General features: G+C 32.7%; 1 protein-coding gene across 1 annotated transcript in view; it reads left to right on the top strand.

Annotated features, from left to right (window-relative positions):
* The window catches only part of PCDH15 (protocadherin related 15), a 1,312,736-nt gene that overhangs the window by 1,116,636 nt on the left and 176,271 nt on the right, over nt 1-19,829 (top strand). The window contains exon 21 of the mRNA XM_074339439.1: nt 6,366-6,494. Coding sequence (XP_074195540.1) covers nt 6,366-6,494 — 129 coding nt within the window. The remainder of the gene's footprint in view (nt 1-6,365; nt 6,495-19,829) is intronic.

The following is a 19,829-nucleotide window of genomic DNA, read 5'->3' as shown; positions in this document are numbered from 1 at the left end:
CCGTTTTAAAAGATAATGAGCTAATTATTCGTTATCTTTGAAAAACATAGATTTATATTTTTTGATTAGGAATAAAATGTTCATATTTTAGTGTTTTCTGAAATAAATCTTCTAGAAGTTTGATGTTTTAATTGTGAGATAATATTTAATATTTTACTGTTTTCTAACATGTTAATATTATATATGATAGAATATATATGTATATATATACATATACATATATATATAATAAAATATACTCTCTTCACACACACACTCAAATGTGTACAGAATAAAAACCTTCTTTATTTGTTTATACCTAATCTGATTTTCTTCATGATTCTCACTCTGCTAAGTAGACAGTAATGAGTGTCTAGGCTGGGGTGCAGTAAGAGGGGAGGCTGGTTTGGTTCACACTTAACTCGGTTAAAATAATATTTCAGCCTCTTCTGTTTTTAGTCTTTTCAAGGTTAATACTTACTCACTAATTAAGCTTCCCATAGTGTTCTTCCTATCTTTTCTGCTCTCATCTTAAAATTTTTGGGTAAATTTAGGATGTGTTTATCAGTCCTTGATGCTGGGAGGAAGGTAACCAGCTCATACATATGCTCTCCAACTCTGCTGGTCTGTTTTGTGTGTTGTGTCTGTTTTCATCTCTAGACTGTTGACGTCTGAATTTCATCTGGTTCCTTAATTACCTTTTGAGTTTGGTGGTGCCCATTACTGCTGAGTATTAATGTATGATTGACTTTGGCCACAGAGGTCATTTGCCCTCACCTGAGGCATTGCTCACATGGAGATCGCTAGAACTTCAATTTCTTAGGGAATTTTAAGATTCTTGAGCTACACACATTAAAAACAAGCTTCTCTCTTTGGCCACCTCTCTTTGCCATTGTTACATGTTCAGTGCCATATTCTATTAGATGTGATCCCCATGGAAATTCTCTAGAGGCTCACATACTCCATAAGGCTCTGCTATAATTTTACCCAAAGTTCTCTTCATTTCTCAATGCCTATCACCACTTTCCTCAAAATGGTTCTACAATGTCTGTCTCTTGAAGTGTGACTCAAAGTGGTGATGGTGGTGATGGTTGTAATGGGGGTGAACAGGGGGACCTTTTCATCCCACCTTGTAGCCTTGTCTGTGCCTCCCTTTCTTCTCCCCATAATCTAAAATAGAAAGAACATCCCTTTTCTTTGCCTTTTTGGAAGACACTCTACATCATGCACTCTTTTTTTTTTTTTTTTTTTTTTCCTCAGAAGAGAAGAGTGCCTCCCAGGTCAACCTTACTGGGATACAAGGGAATCCTATCTATGTCATGCAAGAAACTCTATGACCTGAGTCAGTCTAGCTTGGCTCTTGATGTTATAGCTAAGAATGATTTATAGCTAACAGTAAAAATGCTTCAGCTTAATATTGCCTAAAGAGTATGCCTATTACAGAATATATGTTTTTTCCTTTTCCTATTGGCCAAAACCAAAAATGATCAAATCTGAAACTACATGTATTCATTGTTCCATACTCCAAACTCCACATTTTTATTGAAAGGAATTTTAAATGTACTAATAAACATTACCTGTTTATAGAAAATGTTAGAGCATATATACTGGGGATGCAAAAAAAAAAAAAAAAAAAAAGCTATACACATGACTTATATTTATCGTTTGTTATCATATCAGTATATATTGAGTATTACAATTTTAATAGTTTTTTCCTGTCTTAAAATAGGTATACATTTTTTGATACTATACACACACACACACACACACACACAAACACACACACACAAACACATGTATCTGGATTCATTGCCACATTGACATAAAAGACAGCCACATCATTTCCATTCTCTATTTCTCAGTTGTATGTCATATACATACGTTTTTCTGTTTGTCAGTTTATGAGTATGTATATTCATTTAGACCCATGTTAATCGAAAATCATCATATTTTTTCTTCCACAACAGGAAAATGAATCTATTTTGAATATCCTATATATCTTCTAGTTAAACTAAGTTTTCAATAATTTAAGAAATTAGCATGATAGGTTCAACAAAGTATATAATATAAAATAAAAGAAGATTACAAAAAACTTTTAGTTCAAGTATATTCTCATGTATTAAAAAATATTTTTGTAGGTAAATGTACATCAATTTTTTTGACTGTGACGTTGCAACTAACATTTTTTATACTATCCCAAATCAAAGATTCTTTATTAATGTACTTATTTTAGAGGCATACCAGTTTATATAGCTAAATGTGTAGTAAAATTGCCTGCTGTAACAGACATTTCTACTTGCATTTTTGAAAATGAAATATGTATTGTTAGAATTTATCCATGATTTAAAACTAAATAAGATCTATGACATGTTATAATTAATGACCATAATAGTGATAATTTATATTTAGTACTAAGATGATATTTTTTTCAGGGAATACAATTGTAAGTTCATAGAACTTTTGAGAAAATAAGCAATAAGACGAATTCTCTAGATAGGAAATATGCAGCTTTTCCTTTGTTAGGTTTGTTAGTTTGCTAGCTTATCTTTTTTACTTAATTGGCATACTATAAATTGATTTTTAAAATCAATTGTGGAAATGTGCTAATATACTGTTTTGTTAATCTACTTTAATTAAAATGATCTGAGTAGATTTCCTAGTATTTAAACTTAATGGAGAATCTCTTCTTGATACCATCTTTCCCTGAAAATAAAACTTGGCTGGACAATCAGTTCTAATGCATCTTTTGGAGCAAAAATTATTTTAAAAAATATAAGACCGGGTCTTATCTTAATCAGATGCATTAGAGCTGATTGTCCGGCTAGGTCTTATTTTCGGGGAAGCACAGTAAAAGACAAAAACATTCTATAAGGCAACATCCATATTATTTGGGTGGTGAACACAAATGCAATATGCAGATGATGTATTATAGAATTGAAAACTTGAAACCTATATAATTGTATTAATCAATGTCACCCCAATAAATTTAATAAAAATAATTAAAAATTTAAAAAAATAAAAAACAACTTATTATTGCCATCTTTCTGAACCAATCCATATAAATAAATGAAGTGTCATACAAGTAAATAATCTGTAACTATTTCAATAGATTTAAAAGAATAGAGTAAATAGGTCTAATATGTAGCCCAGAAATGTCCTTTTATTTAATTTATTAAATTTATTGGGGTGACACTGGTTAGTAAAATTATATAGATTTCAAGTGTACATTTCTATAATTCATCATCTATATATTGCATGATGTGTTTACCACCCAGAGTCAGTTCTCATTCCATCACCATACATTTGACCCCTTTACCCTTTTCTACCTCACCCCTCCTTACGTCTTATAACCACTAAACTATTGTCTGTGTCTATGAGTTTTTGTTCCCTTATTTGTTTGTCTTGTTAATTTGTTTCTTAAAGTTTTATATCCCACATATGAGTGAAGTCATGTTTCCCAATATTTTCTGTCTAACTTATTTCGCTTAGCATGATAATCTCAAGATCCATCCATACCATGTTTCCCCAAAAATAAGACCTAGCCGGGCAATCAGCTCTAATGCGTCTTTTGGAACAAAAATTATGAAAAAAAGTATAAGACTGGGTCTTACATTAATTTTTGCTCCAAAAGACACATGAGAGCTGGTTGTCTGGTTAGGTGTTATTTTCAGGGAAACATGGTATTGTCACAAATGGCAGTATTTCATCTTATGGCAGAGTGATAGTCCATTGTGTATATGTACCACATTTTCTTTATCATCTATGGAAGGACACTTTGGTTTTCTCCATGTCTTGGCTACCATGAGTAATGCTGCAGTGAACATAGGGGTACATTTGCATTTTTAGTGATTAACCAAGTGATTCGGATGCAAATGGTCTTCAGTCAACTTTTGAAGAAATATATAAGCTGTGTGTGTGTTTATTACTTTACATTTAGACAAGAAACATGACTATTCCATACAGAATTCACTAGGATAGAATGGGAATTTTAAAGAATAGGGTGAACACCAATAAAGTTAATTGACAGGGAAATACAGAGAGGCTAACATAGAGAAGGTCAAGCAGCTTGAAGGAAAGTGAGTAAACTCTAATGTGGCAACTATTAGATGTTGGTGCTCGAGGCTGTCAATTTTAATATCTTGTCCACCCTTGGGCAAGTTGAGAACTACTGCTGCTATAAAAATACATCTTTTTACTGGTTTTAACTAACACAACTATTGAAGAAATAACATTTGTTAAACTATACTTTGTTATAAAAGCAATGTAGCCTTCTTGGAGAAATTTTGGAAAACATATGGAAGTTAAAAGGAAAAAATAAAACTATCTGTATTTCATCTAATCAGATAACATTTGAATTTATATATTTCAGCATACATCTATCTATACACATTTATGTGCATGCATATTTTAAATTAAATGATTTAATGGAGATATGCATACAGAAGAGTTCACAATCCATAAGCTTAATAAATTTTCACATTGTGAACACACCTATAAAGTCAGTACTCAGAACAAGAAACAGAAATGAATTAGACCTCAGAAGCCCAGCCTTGTAAACACAAGAGTCTCTACTCCACCTTCTATACAAAAATTACCCCTATCTGTACCTCTATCACAATGGAGAGATTTTCCCTAACATTAGAATTTACCAACTTGGAATCATATATTATGTACTATGTTATAAGAAACTTACAACATGTACTTACACCAATCTCATGTTCATGAAATTCACCCATGTGATGACTTTTAATAGTAGCGTGTTCATTCTCAGTAGTATATCTTATTATCCCATTGTATGTATAAAGCACGACCTATATAATTATATACCATTGATGGTCATTTAGATTGTTTCCAGGTATTGAGTATACAACACTGTTTTCATCATCTTTGACATGTCTTTAAATGAAATTTCATTGGGCTTTTAAATATAGGAATACATACAAATCATTCTGAATAGCTATTTGAATTTTCACAAATAAATAAGCCATTATCAATACCCAGGAATTTCCTGCTACATATGACAATATTTAAATGACTGCTGAACATTGTATATGAAAAAAAAAGTAATATGATATTATTTTTTGTTATATTTTTGTTATATATTTTGTTATATTTATCAAAAGAGGATTGACTTTTGCTTTCATTAAAATAGGGGCAGAACATTTTACTTCAATTAGAGTTTAAATGTTGGATTTTAATCTAAATAAGGACCGGTCTAGACCTCATACACCAATAGTCAACAGAGTGTAGAACTTCATTGATCCTCACAGAAAGGATGGGAAATTTGCCAGGCCTCCTTCTTCTTGGTAGGCTGGGAAGTCCAGTTTTTGACTTCTCAGCCCCACGATTGCTGCAAAATCACTTCACATTAACTCCCTCTTAATGATGAACTTTTTAGACTTTTACTCCCATCTTACATATTAAGTCAAATATGCTTCTCTTTCTTTTTGTTTAAACCAAATATGGGGCAATTCTCTTGTGCAGTTTCATCTGATTTTCCTCCTACTTTGTATTTATGTGTTATTAAATATTTAATATAACATAATTAATTTTTCATTTTCCAGCCTAGGGTCCTTTCTTTCTCTAATTTTGGCCTCAGCCTTCTGTGATCTGCCCCACATTGTGACAGAGCTGGGTGGAAGGCATGTGCTGTACTCATGCTTTCATTAGAGAGAGCAGTTTCCAGCTTGGTTGCATATGAACATGTTCTTTGTGCAAAAGTCAATGACCTACATGCTATTCTCTGTTTGCAACAAGACAAGGGTATACCTTTCAATAAGGTAGCACGTACTACTGGTAGGTTTACTCACCATTGCCTTAGGCTGTATAATCATAAGGTAATCATTTAATTAGTGGTGTATATGGTCCTCAAATTCTTGGTTTAAATGTGAACCTAGAAAATTACCAATGCAATGTTTTCTGGTAGCATTTGCTTACCTGAAAAACCCATTTGATATACAGTGCAATTTTATAATGTACTAGTTTTATTTTTAAACAGTGAAAAACTGTAAATTGTAAAAACTACAGAAATGTTACATTTCAGAGGAAAAAAGGGCACATGTTTGTATAAACAAAAGATTGCCACCCATAACACGTGACCGAGTTAATGTAAAATCACTTCTAAAAGTAAGCCTTCAGGAAATACTTGACATTTTCAGGAAGATGTTTGCCCTTTAATGTCATCATTTGCTTTTTACATCTGTTTTTTGAGGTGTTTGAAAATTGCAACTTTCCTCTTCTTTTTCTTTTTGCTTTCTTTTTTGTAAAAGTAAGGAAAGTGGATAGTAACGAGATGTTTTTCAGATAGACAAATGCCACAATGAACAATTAACTGACATCAAAGTAAAAATAACTCCTTTAATCTTTTTTTTTTTTTTTCCTTTAAGACCTCAACCGCCACGGTAAATGTGGTGGTGTCAGATGTCAATGACAATGCTCCAATGTTTGATCCCTATCTGCCGAGAAATGTGTCTGTGGTGGAAGAAGAAGCCAATGCCTTTGTCTGTCAAGTAACGGTAAGTGGAATATGTGTTAACTGATGGAGCCTCAGAATTATTGAAAGCAATCAGAGAGAGCATTTGGGTATAGGGCTAGTGTATAAAAAAGTGCATTCATTCTCAATCACTGTGCTGTGTGGTCTTCAAGATTTTTTTTTAAATCATAATGTCCATTTAGATTTAACTTATTAAGCTTGTTGATTTACATTTTATGTCCATTGTGTACTCTAATCATTTATTCATTTGTGGGTATTCTTTTCTCATTTAATATACAGATGGTGCCAAAAATATATATATACACATTTTAAAAAAGGATCAACTGTATTAAAATTGTAATACTCAATATATACTGATCATATTAGATGAATACAAGTCATGTGTACTCATATACATATTTTCACACTCCTGGTATACTTTTGTTTTCCAGAATAATAGTAAAGTATTTTTAAAGAAATATGTTATTAGCTATACCATTAAGTCTAAATTTGGAAATGCATACCTCAAAAAACAAATGTTTAGATGTAAATTCATTTGGTATATAAACATCTTTTTTATTTTGTTATATGTTTTTCCTTTGCTATATAGTTTATTTATTTGTTTTATTAGTTTCAGGTGTACAAAACAATGTAATAGTTAGACATTTACACCCCCCAAAAAAGTGATAACCCCTCTCCCCCAATCTACTATCCCTCTGACATCATACATAGCTGTTACAATTCCACTAAGTTTATTCCCTATGCTGTACTCCACATCCTTTGACTATAGATATAGTAAATTATAGTTGACATCATCATTATTCAGCTTCAGTTTTAGGTGTACACTGCAATAAACAAGTCTTTAGGATCTACTATGTATCTTACTTAAATTTCACACACAATCTTTGCCCAGCATACTCAACACTCCTTTCTAGATATGTTCTCCTGATTCTTAACTGGACATACAAGCTAGCTTCTATAGTTCTTTTGATGAAAAGAAAAAATACCCCCTCCCTTTCTTTTTTGAAGCAGAGACTTATTGTTCAGCTTCAGCTTCAGTGTATGCAGCCATAAAGAAGAATGGCATCTTACCATTTGCAACAATATGGATGGACCTAGAAAATATTATGCTAAATTAAATGCTGTCTTAGAGACCTTCTGACTTTCACACCATACCTTGACATTTGGATTGGCTAGTTTGAGCCCTGGGCTCCCCCCCACTTGGAGTTTGGATAATACTTATAATAAATACCAACTCCACAGTCATTATCATGATCATTATCACTGTCTCTCTCAAATCCTGGAGAGAGTGCATCAGGCATACATCCCCTTTCACCTTTATGTAATTCCAATTCATGACAGAGTCTTGGTAATTGTGCTGTTGCAACATGCCAGGGGGTCTTGATGTCACATGGCCAGCAAGCCATCCAGCTCCACAACCCCACCAAATACCTGCGGTGTCAAAAGTTTAACTGTAGATTCTACAATAAAAAAACCTGGATGCAAAGATTCAGGTATAAATAGTTTTTTGAGAAGTTCAAGCAATACTAAAGGGAAGAAGGAAGCGATGCAGAAAAGAGATGGCAACCAATAAAAGGATTTCTACTAACCATCTCATTAGGAGGACTGGAGCTTAATCCCAAGGGCAACTTCTGGGAAATGGAGCAAAACACATTTTCCAGAACTGTTGATCCTAAGAAGTAATGGATCTTACAAATTCATACACTATAGCCTGAGAGTTCTTGATAACCCTTGATGTGGAGGAGGGGCACATTTTTATCACTTCCTGCCTTCCATGCAAGTAAACAGCCAGCTCTCTGCAATTCTGATATAAGAGCATTCATTCAGAGTGCAGAAGATAATAGATAGGAAGTTAACCATGCATCCTCTGAGGGATATGAATGGGGCATTGACAGCTTCTGTTACACCAAGCAAACAAAGTGATAAAATCTATAAGAGGGGCGTGCGCAGAAAATATAGAAAGGAGGCAATACTGAATTTGAGTAAGAAGAGTGAATCCTGGTGAGAAAGAAATTGAGAGGGGTTGTAAACTGTCTAGGGAAAGGTAATTGCATGAATTAAAGCATAGACAGATGAAAGCATGTGACATGTCCTAATTACAGTAAATAAGATATGCCATATCATAAACATTACTCTGTATGTTGTAGAACGAGATGGGGGAATCCCTGTAGGCTCTGAATTGTGACATTATACAAGTTTTATTTTATAAAAATTACTCCTGAGTAGATTATAATGGGATAGTCTAAATCCAGAAAGCTGAGTAAGTAGGCAATTATAATAGCCCAGACATATAAGGCTTAAACTAATATAATAGTCTAATCATAATGATAATTAAATTACTTTACAGTTGTCACTCTAGGATGCCACATAGATGAAAACTGGAAAATTCATTTAGTTATGTTTATCAACTACTCAGGTAAAATAGACAGGTATTGAAATCATTTAGGAAAATTATATTTCCAATTGATCTTAGTTTACTGAGCATTGGAGAGATAAAACCCATATGGAATATCGAGCTATTAGCACATAAGTAGAAATTAACATGATGATTAAGTTTTATTTAATCTTATTTTTCTTTTAACTTATTTTTGCCACTTTTCCTAGTGGTTCTTTGTCTTTGAAGGAATTATAGCATTCAGTTTAATTTTCTTATTTTCTTAAGTTTGATAAGACATGATCACTTTAGTTTATTTCAACATTAAAAATTGAAATATAGACCTTAGACTCATACTTTGGTAAAGTAGTAATTGTCTCCTGTCTTTAGGCAATCATATTTTCTTAAAACCTGAAATGTGTTTGAAAGTACCAAGAAAGAGAAAATCATCTGAGGCAGGTGCATCCAACTGAGTCTGCACAGTGCCAGAGAAATTGTAGTGTTCACAGAATGGAATGTTGATACATCAAAATGGTCTCCTGTTGCTGCCTAATGATAATGATATAATACATTAATTTCACTGAATGACTCACACTATGCTTATAAAATTTAATTTTAATTATCACCAAAACTATTAAGATACACTTAATATCAAATTATGTATGGTCAGTTATTTTACTGAATTTGAGTTATCAACTTTGAATTTTTCTTCTAATGATGTTTTAGTATGAATGATCCAATACTTGGATTCAAATACTAAATGATTTTTTTTATTCATTAATGTAGTGTTGTAGTATCAAATTTTATTAGATAAGGAATATGAATGAAGCAATATTTATGAATTATACAGAACAAAATAGTTTTAGCAGCATATTAAAAATTAAACTACAATCTGGTAATTTTTTAACATAGAACTTATTGTACATAGGTATAGCGTACGACACAAATTTGAGAATCCTCTCCATATTCTCAAAGCACTTGCAATAGCAGTATAGTTGGGGAGAAAAAATATATGCAGAATAAAACCCAGCACACAGTAAAAATGGACTCTGTGTCAATGTCAAGTGTCAAATGTGTATACCAATTATTTACTAAAAGGAATGAGAAGGACCACAGAGGATTAAGTTTGCTATGTCAGGGTTCATGGGAAAATGAATCAATCTGCAGAACTTTGACAAATTAGTGAGTTTATAAACTGAAAAAAAAGAAAGGGAATAAAGATACCAGACAGATGTGATACAAGACATAGTCTGACAATATCGGAATGTTTGTTTAGAAGAGTTCTGGAAAATTGATTAATAACATGTTGAGGTCAGATGGGGAAGGACAGGAAGGCCTAATGAAATAGCTGCTGATACAAACACTTTACCTGTGAGTGCAATATTTTGTTGGTGCCCTTCACAATATTTCACAGGAGATAGAATCTAGAGAGTCTGTAAGCATGCTTCTGACTCTGAACCACAAACATGCCAGTAGTTCACCTTTATAGAGTGGTCTCACATATAACGGGCCTTATACCAGCTGCTACAGAAATCTGCGATGATCCCTGAGTCCCTGGGAATGTAGATCCCCAGCAGAAAATGAGAAAGAGAGACAGAGGGAGAAGATACTATGCAACAGAGAAGATGTTTTTTTAAATTTATGTTATATATGTATGTATGTATGTATGTATGTGTGTATGTATTAATTTACTTATTGTTAAATAAGGTAAATAGTTGTAGGTAAAGCTGGGCATATCATTGGGATTATGTCATTTTAAACAAGTTTGGTAAATTGTTTGGCTGTGTCTCCCAAATCCAATTTATTCCTAAAACTGCAGGACCTGTGGGGAATAATTCATCCTAATGTATAAGAGCCATGCAAATAAGTTTAGTCCCATTATGAATCCCGGGTTTTCAGAAGTGGGGAATCATGACACTTAATTCAATATAAAGTGTATCATTTTCATTTGTTTCTCATCAAGTATCTGATGAATTCAATCTTTAATCTGTGTTGGGGAGTCAGATATAAAGGAAGACATATTTCAGTAAACAGTGTCTCAGACACAGGGTCATAAAGAGAACTTCTTTGTACTTCTCTAACAGAATTAGCATAAAGGAGAATTGAGGCAGTGTTTTCATTTTGGTACACTTGTCACAATAGGTGCTTCAATGCATCACTATGAGTGTATATTTTGGGTAAGTGGAAGTTTAGGGGAGAGCAGTGGAGGGAAGAAAGCTTGGAGCTCATACCAAAGGTTTCTACCCTTCGAGGTAGCATCTCGAGCAGTTTCTTAGGGGATTGAATTCTCCTCCATCTTCATCTCTGTCTTCAGAGTAGCCCTGGATATGAATGCCTGCACTGATGCTTCAGAGAAGGCATGCTTGGAAACAACATTGTCTGTTAAGTTTAAACAATATAAAGTGAGTTACTTCTCAGCAAACTTTCCATTAATACCTTGTAGAAATTCTATGCAGGACTGACTTTTTTTTTTTTTTTTTAGCTCTAAGTAACAAAATAGAGCCCTGAGTCAACAAAATGTCTGTCCAGTTCTAAAACAAAAGAGGCTGAATTTCTTTAACCTGAAACACAAATGTATTCCCAGTGTGATATCTGCATGCTAAATCTCAGCTACAGTTGATGAAGTGGTAGTGATTTAGTTTGAAACCCTTAAAGCAGTTTTAAAATCATTAGTGAACTGCAGTGTTTAGAAGGGTAGGGGTAATACCATTTAAAAATTGATATTTCCTTCAACTAGATAATTTAATATTAAGCAAAATAAATCTGACCCTCAGTGGTCTGTGTCTGATTAATTAATGTTGTCATCTCTCTGTATGGGGTTCTACAAATGAAATGAAGATAGGGAGTTTTATGGTGTCTTATTTATTTTTCGTTGCTCAGCATGACATTCAACATTGCCTGAAACTATAATACAATGTTTCCCAAAAAATAAGACCTAGCTGGACAATCAGCTCTAATGCGTTTTTTGGAGCAAAAATTAATATAAGACCCGGTGTTATTTTACTATAATATAAGATCAGGTCTTATATAATATACTATAGTACAATATAATATGATATACTATACTATACTATACTATACTATACTATACTATACTACCCAATCTTATATTAATTTTTACTCCAAAAAACACATTAGAGCTGATGGTCTGGCTAGGTCTTATTTTTGGGGAAGCAAGGTACTTCTTTTTTAAGTGGGTCACCGGTGGGGAATTTTATGTGTTCTCTTTTTAAGTCAAACTATATAATGGAAACACTGTACTGGTTAGAGTAAACAAACAAACAAACAAAAGTCCACCCAATTTGAAAAATTCATTTTAATGCTGCTACCCAAAAATATTTATAATGGAGATTTATCTATTGTTTGTGAATACTTTTGAAACTTGATGATCTTTCCAATATTTAGTTAGTTCATAAATGGATTAGAAAATTTTATGCATGTATTTTTGCAATAGTTACTTGGGACCTACCCTGCTGGCAGATTTTAGTCTTACTGTCTGCTGTTATAAAAAAAATGCATGTCCTTGTGCATGCATTTGTGTGTGTATAAATATTCATAGTTGCATAATCCCAGATGTGCAATGAATGACATCCACCCCAAACTTCATGGTCATCAATGCCTACTTAATCGCTAAGTGTTACTTTAATCTGAGTAAATTCACTGCTGCATTTCAAATGGATCTCTTCTTCCTTCTGAGACCCTAGTACCTGCTTGTGCCTAGTGTTCATGTTTAAGAATGCCTGATTCTTCTGTCTTCCCTTTATCTGTTTGCTCCTTAAACTTATATATATATATATATATATATATATATATATATATATATGTATATATATGTGTATATGTGTATATGTGTATATGCATATATATGTGTGTATATATGTATATGTATATACATATATATATACATACATATATATAATATAGTATATATGTATATGTGTGTGTGTATATATATATATATATACACTGTATTATTCCTTTTTTATAGCTTTACTGAGGTATAATTGGTATACAAAAATACACACAATTATCGTATACAATTTGGAGAGTTTGAGTTTGGACATATGTATACACTTGTATTAACATCACCACAATCTATGTAATAAACATATCCAAAATCTCCAAAACAAACTTTGAATTTTGGAAGTACCTTCTCAGTTGCTCTTCTGATTATATGCATTCCTTTTGGGAAATTCCACTCACAGTAAAGCCCACTGTTTTAATTTCACTTGGATGCTGATGCCTCCCATAGCTATATATCTCCAGTCCCTCTGCTCATTCAAGTTGTAGCCTCAAATAGGTAATCTGTAAAACAAACCCACTTGTATGTCCTATAGGCACCTCAAACTCAACATATTTAATATTGAACCCCTTTTTTCACCTTCAGCAGAAAGGGCTCCTTTTCCTGATTTGTGCATTTGGTTAATCACGCCCCGAAACAAGTGCTAAGGAGCCATCTCAGTCTCCTCTTTCGCCCTCACTGTCCATGTCCAGTCAATCACCAAGCTTGATAATTTTCAAGTTGTTCTCAGAGTCTCTCCTCTCTCCAAACAACCATAGTCAGACTCTCATTATTTCTCACCTGACCTATTGTTAATAGCCCCTTAATTGGTTATCCTTACACTAGTCTTGACCGTTAGTAATTATCCTGGGTGCAACTGCTGGAATGATGTCTCTAACAAGCATAGTCCAATGATAGGAGATATTCCACAATGCAAGAAGCAAGGCACACCTCCCACTACTAGTTTTACAATTTTACCTCCAGTAATAATAAACTGCTTGTAATTACCAATAGATGTTCTCAGAACTCTTCCATGTCTCTTTGCCTCCGCTCATGCCCCCTGCCTTGATTTCTTCTTTCTCCATTTTTTATTTAGATAATGCATCCTTGATAATACTAGTCATACATAATATCTTCCAGAAAACCTTTTCTGAACGTTTCTGTGTGTTAATTGTTCCCTACTAATGGTCCTGTATTATACTGTGCACAACTTTTTGATAGTACTTACTAAAATACATTTATTTAATCCAAATTTCTTGAAATCAGAGACTGTCATATTGATCTTAGAAACCTCACTCCCCAGTCCAATATTTAACCCTTAGAAGACGCTAAATTAAATTAGACCTAATGAATTAAAATTATCAAAAAGTAAATTTTTACACCAAATTCATAAATGTTGTAGAAAGAAAAGAGATATAATAAAGGTCAACATCTAAACATACATATTTACACATAACCACAAGTAAATAAGTTTTCTTGATAAACAGAGGAAAAGTGTTGATATTGGGTATCTATCTACTTATAGAATTTTAGCATGTAGAACAGTACACATAGAGTTATTTAAAAAGCAGTGTTAATGCAAAGAATAATTGAAGTTACTATAGGTGCAGGGCAAAAATATTTACCACCTGGGAGACAAGGAAATACTAATGAAGGATAGATATTCCCAGGTATAAGATTACATGGAGGAAAACTATAACAGACATGCTACCAGCCTATTCGGTTATGTATTTATGATTGTATTTTCCATTTATCCATTTAAAATATATACTTCATTTAAATTATTTATATGTGTCATATATATGTGTGAAGGGGGGTTCTGAACAATTTCTGCTTTGCAGGACTTTTCTCTTGAAACATGGAAAACTTAATGCTGATAGGAAAAAATGGAGGAGGCACAAGGTGAAGAAGACTTGGGAGGGTAGGGATAAAGAAAAGAAAGGGAAAATAGAAATAATAGAAAAATAGGAAAACCCAATGATTTTCTTGTCCTTTCAAATAAGGATTTTGTTTTTTTAATTTCCAAACAAGAAATATGCACCGAACTCCCCCTTCTGAAATTCTGCATTATTTGACCATACCTTCCTCTAATTAATGGGACATACGTTTCAGGTAGAAATATTCATACCTAGAAAACTTTACATTCAAATCATGGTCTCACTAAATATCACAAGTAGTCTTGGTGTTGAAGAAACTAAAAATCAATATTAATACATTGAAATAATAACCTCATTCACAGGAAGAACTTAATAAATTAACACAGCTCAACGGAGTTTCTTCAGTTACATTAATTGAGTTGACTTTTTCAAGCAAGTTTGCTTTTATTTTTCTCTTTGATTGTCACTCAGTTATAATTCACAAATCCCATGAGGTCCAGAATAATTTACAATCACATAAAATCTACAGAATTAATGTGGGGCGTTTGGTATTTTCAATTTTTATTTTTAAAATTGGCTATAGATAATAATATTTAGAGAACATATTTTAGAACAATAACATCTTGTCTTTCATGATTTTATTTTCTTCCTGTTTTTGGCTTACTGTCAGCTTTTGAAATAAGAGTGTGTGAGAAGAATATCTGGGACATTGTTAGGATTTATTGAAAATAAACAGATGGCAATGAATGAGTGCTAAATGAATTTTTGAGAGATTATCTATATTCCACATAGATCTGTGGGCATTTAGCCATGGTCATAAGTGTAAATTTAAAAAAAAACAAAAAAACAATATTAGTATTATTAATTAACATACATTGATTGTTTGCTACATGCCAAATACTGTTCCAAGTGCTCTATAGGAATCAGCCCTCTCCATTCCCACAAAATCTGATGTGGTAGAAACAAATATTTGTATACCTGAAGACTCTGAGAGGTGAATTCTTTACCAAAACTTTATAACTGCCAAGTGGCAGTATGAATTGTATAGAGCTGTGAAATACTAAAGAACTCATATTTAGAATTGGAGGCAGCATAATATTCTGGAGACAAGCCCTGACCTCAGCATTAGAAAGTCTGAAGTTCAAATTTAGCTATGTCTTCTCGCAACTCTATGACTTTGGGCAAATTAATCTACCTGAAACTCAGTTTTCTCATCTACAAAATGGAAAAAGATAGTTCTGGTTTATAAACCTCCCTAAAGGCTTAAAGGAGAGAAATCTTAATCACCCAAGCATAATACGAACTCTAATACCTAGTGTGATTGTAATAGTATTGGCAGCAACAGTGACATTTTTGTACACTTGAATTTGAGACTTAAATTGACGTTTATTTTAATCTTGATTCAGCCATCTCTGTTATGAACCATAGCCTTGTATTATGTATATATTTCAAAATATTGTATTTTATGCCTTCATAAAAATGACTGACCATGTTGCACCAATTACCAATTAGTTGTAGAAGCTTGCTGCTTACATCCAAATCTTAATATATTGACATGTTCAGCTTTTATGAAGCCGGCCATTATAACTGGACAGATGAACAAACTTTATGTGAATTTTTAACAATTGTATATAGAATTTAAAATTCAAATTTTAAATGCAACTCTTAGTCTAATGGTCATGTTTTCCGTCATTTCTCTAAACCTTGTAGTGTACCCTGACTTGCCATGCTTTTGTAATGTATCTACTTACCCAAAATCAATTAGGACAAGAGAGATAAGACTGTTTTGGTTTACTTAAAATGTAGTAGTATTCTTTTGAGGCAAGTGAAAATGAACTTTCCTTTATATATAAGACTAATGTTCATTATCTTATTAATTGAACAAAGTTTATAATTATTTTTAAAGTTTATATCAGTTTTTGATGAAATTAATTTTAAGTAATCTGAACAGATTGGCATGAAAAGTAATATTTAAGTCCTGTATAGTATAGTATTGTACTTTCCGTAGTATGTTATCATGTAGATTAGCATATATGACTATAATAAACAGAGAGAGCAAGAGAACAAAACGAGGGGAGGAAAGTTGGTGTGGTAGGAAAAACAAAAGTTTTACAGTGAAACAAATCTAGATTGGAGTTTTAATTCTGCTATTTACTAGTTCTACAAATTGGTCAATTTATTTAAGTTCTTATTGCATCAGGTTTCTCATCAGTAAAATGAAAGTGATCATAATAACATCCTTTCAGTTTTGATGTGATGATTATAAAAGATAATGTACATAAAAGCAGTTTTTAAATTAGAAGACACTCAACACATATAAGTTAATATATATATATATATATATATATATATATATTCACACATATACATAATTATGTCTAATTGGTATGTAGCACTACATTTGCCTCTGTACTCAAGATCCAACTTTATTCAGAGAATACATTTAGCAAAGACTTGATATAATTCTTTGTATTTCACTCCTGTTTTTTTTTTTTTTTTAATCAGTAATTATGACATCTTTAAGAGCAATTAAGTAGCTAGTATGAGGGAACATATCTTATGCTTCTGTATATCTTGTACCAAGTACAGTATCTGGCAAATATTACATGTTTAATATATACTGGCAAAATAAATGATCACAGTAACAGTTCTGATATTAAGAATAAAAAAACAATGTAACAATTTTAACTCCCATCAATTAGGTTAAGGGTTTCCTTCTAAAAATTTGTAGATTAATTGTAAACAATGATTTGTTGCACCTGTTTATAGAGCAGTTTAAGACCTGAATTATTTTCCCATTTTACTGGCATGACATCTCAGAATAAATAAGTGGTAACTGTAACACAGCTAATAAGTAAACAAACTAGGAGTAAAATAAAATGTATTTTTCAGCCAAAGTTTAGTATTCTTTTAACTGCACTATGCTAAGATAAAAATCTACACAAAAATGTCATACTCAGCATATTGTTTTTCAACCAACACAAAGACATTTATAAGTGTTTCTGACTGTAGACCAAATAATATCTTGCTTTGCCTCCCTTTGAAGACTTAAAGGAGGAAATAGTAGCATTTTGTCAATATGTTTTTCTACCTACCATAAATTGCATCAATATATTTTCTACTTTAGTTGGATGGTTATGATCATTTTTATCGTTCATTAATCATTCCTTGAATTAATATTTATAAAGTGTCTATTATGTGTGGAGCACTGGACTCATAATGTTGCAACAAACAGAAGGATTTCTGTTCTCATGAACCTCACCCACTAGGTGAAGTGTCAGGCATTAAATAAACACACCATTAGATACCAAAGTAAAAATTATCATGAGCACTGTGAGGGACAATAGGGAACACTCTGAGCATGTGTAACAAGGATCCCCCTATATACTGAGAGCCCTGGGAGAATCCCCTGTGAGGAATTGCTGTGTAAACTGAGAACTGTGATAGGTCTCTTAACTGAGAACTGTGATAGGGCTCTTAATTTCCATAATTAAAATAAGTAAACTATTTCAGAATGAATAAGTAGATTACTGTGAAAACTACTCTAGTAGAAAATGTAAGGGGACAGGGGATGGTAGAAGAAGGTAAAGGGGGTCAAATATATGGTGAAGGAAGACCTGACTCTGAGTGGTGAACACACAATGTGATATGTAGATGATATATTGTAGAATTGTATAGCTGAAACCTATGTAATTTTACTGACCGTTGTCACCCCAATACATTTTAATTTTAAAAAAAGTTGGTGGCGGGGGGAGAAAATGCTAAGGCTAAAAGAGAAAAAAAAAAGTTTACCATGACAATAAATAACTAAATAAATAACTCAATGAGGAATGAGGGCAGCAATGGAGATAATATATTTTTATTCCTCCTAGATTGAGATGTGAAGGAACTATAGCAAGACATAGTAGGAAGTGATTATTTTTTTATTTATTCTTCTTTTTATTTTTAGTAGTGATAATTACTTCATCAAGTTTGAAGTCTGATGGAAATAGATTAAGTTAAAAGGGATGTGAAAGATGTTGGAAAGAGAAGAAACATAGTTCATAGAACATACCCCCTGGAGAGATACGAGAGAATAGAATCCATTAATGGAGATTCTTCTCAATTTCCATAATAAGAGAATGGAGAAGAATAGGATATATGTTGAATGGTTTATAGATTTATTTTGAAATGATTACCTCCATGTCTCAAAACAATCAGTGAAAATCATAGCTCTGGGTACCTTGCATGTTGTATTCCCCAGATTTCATGCTATGACTTCTATTGGCTTTACTGAAGTATTTTCTCCCCACTGCTATCACTTCAGACTAGCTTGCAGCAGAGCAAGGAATAATGTGAGGGGAACCAGTAAAATTATCTGTAACCTAGGTTTTTGTTTTTCTAATGGAATACATGCAAACTCTGTGTTGCTATGTAATAATCATCTTCAAAGTGTGGATTTTTGCGATAGGGCTCTTAATTTCCATAATTAAAATAAATAAACTATTTCAGAATGAATTCTAAATTGTTTTCTTGTCATCTTGCAGTTTTTCTCTGGGCTCCAATCTAGCATGCAGTTAGAATAATTTATAATGTTACATCAATTTGAACAACCCCCGTCTCTAAACAAAGATCACATACAGATGGCATATCATTGCCCTAAATTTAAATCCAAGTTCTTTTATTTGATAGCTGTAGGAACCTGTACACATTTCTTAGGTTTTCTGCAATGTTCTAATTTGTAAAATGTGGACAATGATAACTGTCTTGCTGTATGTTTGTAAGAACTAAAAGATGTAAAGTTCATCCTAGTTAGGACTTTTGCTCTTACGTGAGAATTACATTGAAAAAGAAAATATGAGCCCCGTCTCCGGATATAGGGGTAGAAACATTGCATTATTGCTTTTGGTCAAAACAATCAAACATTAGATTTTTGTACGTTTGAGGCTATGGTGTAGCTCTATGGCTGATTATTTTATTTGAAAAGAATGAACAATCGATATTATAATGATTCTAGGTATGCATATGTGTATGTATGTGTGTGATTCATTATCTTCTGTTTAAAAAGTTTATAATCTAATGAAAGGATAATGCAGAGATAGATTTGTTCTGGAGACTGAGAGGTACCACCCAGATTCCCCTTCAAGGAACTATATACTGTTCTAGCTTCTGGGAGTGATGTAGGCAGACATCCGTCAACTGTTAGCTGCTCCCAGGATTACCATAGCTGCAGAAAACTGCTTTGCCCAAGGTCACACTCTTTTCAGTGCAACCCACATTCTGACTGATGCGCTAGTGTAAAGACCTGGTGATTTTGGTCCAACTCACAATAGCAACAACATGCAA

Source organism: Rhinolophus sinicus, linkage group LG07 (assembly GCF_036562045.2).
Source record: "Rhinolophus sinicus isolate RSC01 linkage group LG07, ASM3656204v1, whole genome shotgun sequence".
In the NCBI taxonomy this organism is placed as follows: domain Eukaryota; kingdom Metazoa; phylum Chordata; class Mammalia; order Chiroptera; family Rhinolophidae; genus Rhinolophus; species Rhinolophus sinicus.
The sequence above is the reverse complement of the archived record's forward strand: the minus strand, read 5'-3'. Positions and strand labels throughout refer to the sequence as shown.